This window comes from Colletotrichum abscissum (genome assembly GCF_030869225.1).
Source record: "Colletotrichum abscissum strain IMI 504890 chromosome Unknown Scaffold_49.1, whole genome shotgun sequence".
Taxonomy (NCBI): Eukaryota; Fungi; Ascomycota; class Sordariomycetes; order Glomerellales; family Glomerellaceae; genus Colletotrichum; species Colletotrichum abscissum.
The window spans coordinates 74,705-81,531 of NW_026850420.1; the positions used below are offsets into that span (position 1 = coordinate 74,705).

The following is a 6,827-nucleotide window of genomic DNA, read 5'->3' on the forward strand; positions in this document are numbered from 1 at the left end:
GACTCTACTCGCCAAAACTCTCAGTGTCTTTTAAAAGCAGTTGATCTGTTCTCCCACACGCCGATTGCCAACTCTCGCAACCAACATCCGAACCCGCACCAAAAGAAAACAACAACCAAAAAAACAACATATACAAAAATGTCTTCTCCCGTCGACAACTCCGTCTTCCTCTCCCTCGCCCCCACCACCTCGTCCTCCTACCCCTTCAGACAGCAGCAGCAGGCCGCCGCCGCCGTCGCCGCCACCACCACCGAGCCGGCGCCCCTCAAACGCCGCACCTCGAGCATGAGCAGCGACGGCAGCAACGGCCTCCGCTTCCTCAAGCTCGGTCCCGTCCACTACGGCGAGCACCCCGACGAGCACAAGTCTGACTGGCACCCTGCTCTTCTCGGCTAGGACGCTCATTTCAACGATGATGATTCTTCTTCCTTGAATTGTTTTTTCTTTTTTCCACATCATTAAAGCAAGCCATATTCATGATTTTTCCAAATCCTATCAAGCCATCAAAGTCTGGATACCAAAGGTGCAGGAAACCGACAAGGCAGTTTGTGCCCAAAAACAAGCGATTAGACGAGCTAAGGGGAGCTCTGGGAGGATGAGCAATAGGCGCTGGATCATTTTTCATTTTCTCGTTTTTACCATCGTTGAGTACAACACCTGAAGAAAGTAGGGCAGATTGTCTCTTGGGCCGGGAGGAACAACTTCACAACCCCCCATACGATTATAGAGTCTTGGGGAAAACGGGACGGAACACGGGACCAATTCACACAGAAGAAGAAAAAAAAGAATACTAAATTGGAGTTTTTGACGGAAACAGATCATTACGTGAAGATTCGCTATGTCCGCATGTGCTGAGAATCCTATTATGTGAGCCTGGTACGATTGCCAAAAGCTGCTGAACTGGACCGGACCGGTCTCTTCTCTTACAACATACAGTCGGCAACAAGCGGATGAAGAAAAAAAAACTCCGTCATGCAGCCCAGACTACAGAGATTTGAGGGGACGACTAGTGGCGTGGTGGGCACATCACCTCAGTCTGTCTTTGGCCGTGCCGCATTCTCGGGAAGCCTACGAGTAGGTACATTACACATTGCCGGGCTACGCGGATCAGGGAAGGGAAAGGAGGAAGGACTTTGAGGAGCGAGAGCGACATGGCGTGGGAAGAGAGGGCCAGGAGGCTCGGAGCTGTCAAAGTCGGGGGACACCAATTCGCCGAGACATCCCCTGCTCCCTGGAGGTTGCTTGGAAATACAGTCATTGTAACATGACTATCTCTGCGCGCACTTACAAGTTCCAGACAGAGAAGAGAGAGAGAAGGAATGGGAATGCACGACAGAGAGGGGAGGGAAAGGGAGCAAAGACCAAGCTTCTGTGATGTGGACCGCTCTTCATGCAATGATCTGACATGCTAAACCGACCGCCCCCCGCTGACCAAGGTGGGATAAGTGGAAACCAGTAGAACGCGTCGTGTTTTGTTAATCCGGGCTGGCGGATTGGGGAAATGATTGCTGATTGTGCAAAGACAGAAAGTCTGGGGGAGAGACAGCTCATCGGCACACACTTTGATTTGCGAGACCTCTCAAAGGGTGTGGGGGTGATGGTTTCGATTGGAGTAAGCCGGCACGGTTTTTGCCTTGATTTGCGCAACGTTTGCGTGCGTGGAATGACAACGAACGAACAGAAACGCAAACGTTGTTGCTATCGAGTCTCTCTGCCCTGTTTGATTACTTGGACTCGTTGCCACGACGAGAGCGCGCGGGTGGAATGGAGGGGGAGGGGGGCACCGAGGGTCGATTTCCTGGGAGGCGGGGGAGAGAGAGAGAGACAGACATCTGCTTTCGACGAGACGCACGTGGGGTAGAGACTGGGTATCACGACCGGGGTGTCACGGTGCGTTGATTTCCTGGTCTATGCCGAGGCTGAGCGGGTTCGATAGTTTCACAGACTAGTTTTCTCCCCCTTCTCTTTGATTCCTTGGTGATTCTTCTCAATTTTCACAATGTGCCATAAAGGTGGTGTTGTTGTAGGTGGTAATTATGACGTGCAAACTTGGCGTGGGTAGAGAAGGGTTGTATCAAAGTCTAGTCTACCTTAGAGTTTCTCTATGAAATGGGGGGGAAAGGGGACTCGGGAGAAGGGGGGGGGGGGGGGGTTGCTAGCACCTGGAGTTTAATCGCAGTCGCGCAAGAGACTCGGACTTGGTTCGCGAAATTCCCGAGGAGAGGGTCCTGCTGCTGAAGAGTGCCAGAAGACAATTGAGAGAGTTTCGGAGACGACTCTGGCACTTATGCGGACGTCATATCTGGTTCGCCTGTCTGCGAGTCAAGCTCTTATCTTGCGTGACCGACTTGGGGTTTACCTTGCTTCCCGTCTAGTCTGGCAACTTTTGCTAGTTTGTTTGGGACGCGCGCCTAATTTGCCCTTTTGCACACACACGTATTTCACTGGCATGTTTTGTTTGTCGGGCTTCTGCTCAATCTCCGACACGCTGGTCACCTGTCACCGTTGTCAGGTAAATGAAGAAAGCGAAAAGGTTTACGGAGTAGGTGGGACGAGAAGGAAGATCGACGGGGCTTTGCATCTGGCATGTGACCGCCCTTGGCAGGCCTGCCGAGCCCTTCAACCCTGCTTCGCAATTACCGCTTCTGGAAAGTCCTTGGGCTTCAGATTTGATACAACCCGCGCGACTGAGTCGAGTTGAGAGGGTTAGCACCCGAGGCCACCACAGGCGAGAAAGAGATGAGCGAGAAGCTCTACGGATTGTCCGTGGATGATACAATCTGAGCCTCTGTTGACGTCACAAACGATGATGAGACGAGTTGTGTGCCTGCCTGCCTGCCTGCCTGCTTGTCCAAACATATGCTGGTACTCGTTGGCATATGGCATCTTATCTGGGACTTGACGACTGTGCCTATCAAGGTGCCCCTTGAACGGCGCACAGAGATGCTGAAAGGAAGCATACGGTTTGCAACTCGAGAATGGGGGGTTTTCGCAGTGTACCTGACCAACCGCGGTGGCAAGACCAGCGTGGCAGGCAAACTCAAGCGGCGAGCGGGCCGGGCCCGGCCCTCCGACACGCGCCAAGATTGGACGGGACGAAAGATGTGCAATGCCGGCCGCTTGTCGTCCCAAGTCTACCGTGCCTCCTTGTCTGATGATTTATCGAAATAGTAGCAAGCGTTTACAGCGAGGTGCACGATAGTCCGTCCGTACGGTTATAGCCGACCAGAGAACCCAAGATGAAGCGCGATGACCAGGCAAAAAGGCGCTATAACCACTGGAAGGCCCCCCCGGGACAGCAGCCGATTCGTGAGGTTTCACGCCAAGCTGACTTATTGTTCGAGCGACAATGGCAATTGGTGGTCCCCAGACACTGAGACTCGAGAAAACCAGGGCGTGGGGGGGCCTTTTTCTCGGGGTGGGATGTATTGCTGATCCACAAGGTTTTGAAGCAATCTATCTTCTTGGCGGTTTGGATGCGCTGGCCTCTGCGAAACGGTCCTTGCGGCGCAACAAAGGGGGGTGGACTTGATGACTACCTAGGGAGGGAGCATTGGGGGAGATCTTTGTTTCTATGTAAAGATCCTCCCGTCTTGGGGAGGAGATGGCGTAGCATTCGGACACGGCGTGAGGCTCGTTCCCTCGTTTCGGGGGCCATTCTTAGACCTGAGGCAACGGGATTGTGGATTTGGGGTCGGGGGGTTTCTGGTGTTTTTGGAGACGGGGGAAGGGGAAGAATTGGTCCGTGGCTAATTCTATGGACAAAACACGCCGCTCCGGAAATAATCACGGCCCCACTCGGGGCCATGCCGGGGTCGGGGCCCGGGCCAGAGCCATCGGTGAACTCGCTTGGAGCATGCATAAGCCGTCTCTCTAGACCACATGTGTCTGGGACGGCGAGTTCAGTCTGGCTACGTTCGCCTTGAACTGATCAACGCTGCCAGGGCCGGAAAGATGATGCAGGGATACTTTTAGGCAGAGTATGGGTAGCAAAGATTACTCGTGGCTAGCCTACCGCGGCGCCTACATTCAAGACTCAAGGTAGTAAATCCAAAAGGCGTTCTGCTTTCCCAAAGAGCAGACTGGGATCCACTGAAAGTGATGTACCAATTTTACCGTCTGGGTTACCAATGTACAGAGAAGGCTTTGGATTGTCAAATTTTTATGTGTTGTGCCCCATCGAGGTACTTTATGGCAACAACAGTTGTATGTGCCACCTCAGCGTGGTCAACAGTCTTATGCTTCTCCTTAGTATATCGTACCTTTCCTTGGTGAACTGCACGCAGCAGGAGACCAGTAACACACCGCCGCTCGGCTTCTCGAAAACGAGGGTGCTCTCAGGAGAATGTTTCGTGTCGCTAGTAGGGGACTTGGCCCTAACTATACTACACCCAGACCAATCGACACGGCGAATTGGTTATACAGTCAGTCTTCAATCGTCATCCTCATGTGCTTGATACGGTGCGAATAAACCTCGGCAACGGGCGGTTCTCAGAGAGGCGAAGGGCAAAGTGTCTGTCCTTGATGGTATAGAATCAGCAGCGGAAATCTCCCGAATCCCCTGGCGAGTGAGTTTCTCCGATTGGTAAGAACCAGCGTTCTTCCACCAGGCGAAATTCCTCCGGCCGCAGACGTGGCTGTCTTCCGTGTGGCGTCAATAGATTCCCGGATCAAAGTTTAAGAGAATAAATACCAGGTCAAACCGTATGCGAGAGCTTGCTTAAGAACTTGGTTGTGCTTCATTATAGAGCTCATTTATCACCTCGTTCGGATTGATAATTCAACATAGGTTCCGAAGCTTCGTCAGCTGGATTCCCGTCACGCTGAGGGCCATTACCATAGCCCGTAAGGCGCTACTTCTGTTTGTTAAGAAGCTGTAGGCAAGCCTTGGTTGCTGCAATGTTGTCGGATGAGATTTGAATCCTGCATGTAAACGATTTCAATGGGATAGAAACATCCGTCTACTAACTCAACGACAAAAAGATCGCAAAGCAAACTGGAGAATAAGATTACCTCATCTCATGGCGTTCTACCTTTGCAATATTGCTATCCCAACAGCATGGTGCAGTCAACCATCTTATTGTCAAAAAACCAGCGTCGAGGTCTTTTTCACAAACTTGAGCTTAGTGAATGACAGTCATGGATATCAATAAGATACACATCTTTCCCCCATTTTCGTGTTTATATCTTTCGATAGCTATCGTTGTGGCCATGGGGAGGTCATTTGCAAGCATTTGCTGAGTGGAAGTATCCTCAACAGAATTTCGAATTCTTGGTAGCCAAAGCACTCGTCTCCAGTACTCAAAATCGGCAAGAGATTGAAGAAGGCTCTGCAGACTATTGAGATGTGGTGAGAAAACGAACGTCGTCACGTGGAGGACCCAATTTTGCACCGGTCTAGATAGGAAGCTCACCATGGTGCCTGCCTGCCTCAAGAGTATATACCCCAGTCCCTTTCCTCTTCTTTTTTTGTCCTCCCTCAATCTCAATATTCTAAGCCGTAGTCCTCACAGGCAACATATTCCCTTTCCATTCTAGCAACAAATATCGGGCCTGGTGACCGAGTGGCGAAAGCCGTGAAGTGCTGACTATTGCGTGATGTTCCGTACTCTTCAGGGCTCCTGCGTTCAATTCTCGGTCGACTCCTTTTTTGTTGCCTTTTTCTTTGATTACTGCCTGAAGCTAGTCTTGCATTTTGTTGGTGTACTTTAGGCCGTGGATACGTGTGCTCAGACGCATCTCCATACTCGAAGGCAGAACCTCCGTTGAATCGAGGTCTCGAGGACGGTTTGCTATGACTTATCACGCAAGCTCCAGCAAGCACAAACCCTGGACTTTCCCCAGGGACTAGAAGCAAGATGGCTTCAAACTGTTGTTGTCGCACTGCATTCTATTGAAGGAAGTTGGCGCCTAATCATGTAGGCGTCGATGGACGAGTTTTATTCTCGCTGACAACTCTGAAGAGCAAATTGATACAACTCGCGCCTTGCAGCGTGATACCGATGCAACCTAATGACTAAAAACAATCCCAGCCGTCATACCCTTGAAGACAGGGTTCCCAAAATGCCACTGAGCAATCAAACAACCACCCGAACGATGCTGAGCTCGTGATCCTGACCGTAACTAGCGGCGAGCCTTCTCCAGTCAATCGGAATGAGCTGCCACGGCCCCTTCCGCTGCCCCTTACAGCACGCCACGCCTTCGTGGAATTCACACCAGAAGTCGCGATGAATAGGGTCAACGTAGAGATCAGCCGTCTCCAAGTCCGGATCAGCCAGCAGCCGCAACAGAGCCTGAAACGGCCTGGAGTGGGCGAAAGCGTCGTCACGCCGCGTAATGGCGGCCCTCCGCGACTGCGCGTCGGCGGCGCTCTGATTGAAGACAATCTTGTCGGCGCTCGTGGGGTACAGCACGAGCCTGAGGTGCCGCAGGGAGCCGTTCAGGATCATATCGGCCACGGCCGGGGAGACGTGGGTCTGGAAGACGTTGCCCAGGCGGCCCGGCGAGAGCTCGAGGTGCTTCACGCGGCGGCGGGCCTGGGTATTACCAAGAAGCCAGGGGCTGCCGCCGTCGCAGATGGCGCGCTCGACGGCGGCGCGGGGCCCCGTTTGGAGGTTGAGGATGAAGCGGTTCTGTTCGTAGAAGAGGGCGGAGCCGGCGGCGTAGAGGAGCGGGTGGGCGAGGAGCAGGTCGTGCGGGAAGGGGATCTCGGAGGATTCTGTGGGACCTATCTGGATTGGATTTGGGAGTACGCAGAGGTAGGATATGATTTGGTCCCGGATCTCGACGGGAAGGTCAAAGAACTGGTCGAAGGTGCGGGAGGCCAT

At 52.7% G+C, this 6,827-nt stretch overlaps 5 protein-coding genes across 5 annotated transcripts; 4 read left to right on the forward strand and 1 right to left on the reverse strand.

Moving 5' to 3' along the window:
* Positions 1-138: 138 nt before the first annotated feature.
* CABS01_13909 (uncharacterized protein) lies at positions 139-396 on the forward strand (the record flags this gene model as incomplete). The annotated part of the gene is made up of 1 exon (XM_060547250.1): positions 139-396. The coding sequence occupies one exon, from the start codon at positions 139-141 to the stop codon at positions 394-396; it is 258 nt and encodes an 85-aa protein (XP_060394363.1).
* A 2,463-nt stretch (positions 397-2,859) lies between these two features.
* On the forward strand, positions 2,860-3,171 carry CABS01_13910 (uncharacterized protein; the record flags this gene model as incomplete). Its single annotated transcript, XM_060547251.1, has 1 exon — positions 2,860-3,171. The coding sequence occupies one exon, from the start codon at positions 2,860-2,862 to the stop codon at positions 3,169-3,171; it is 312 nt and encodes a 103-aa protein (XP_060394364.1).
* A 305-nt stretch (positions 3,172-3,476) lies between these two features.
* CABS01_13911 (uncharacterized protein) lies at positions 3,477-3,926 on the forward strand (the record flags this gene model as incomplete). Its single annotated transcript, XM_060547252.1, has 1 exon — positions 3,477-3,926. One exon carries the CDS (start codon positions 3,477-3,479, stop codon positions 3,924-3,926), a length of 450 nt encoding a protein of 149 aa, XP_060394365.1.
* A 282-nt stretch (positions 3,927-4,208) lies between these two features.
* CABS01_13912 (uncharacterized protein) lies at positions 4,209-4,457 on the forward strand (the record flags this gene model as incomplete). The annotated part of the gene is made up of 1 exon (XM_060547253.1): positions 4,209-4,457. The coding sequence occupies one exon, from the start codon at positions 4,209-4,211 to the stop codon at positions 4,455-4,457; it is 249 nt and encodes an 82-aa protein (XP_060394366.1).
* Positions 4,458-6,077: 1,620 nt separating this feature from the next.
* On the reverse strand, positions 6,078-6,827 carry CABS01_13913 (uncharacterized protein; the record flags this gene model as incomplete). The annotated part of the gene is made up of 1 exon (XM_060547254.1): positions 6,078-6,827. The coding sequence occupies one exon, from the start codon at positions 6,825-6,827 to the stop codon at positions 6,078-6,080; it is 750 nt and encodes a 249-aa protein (XP_060394367.1).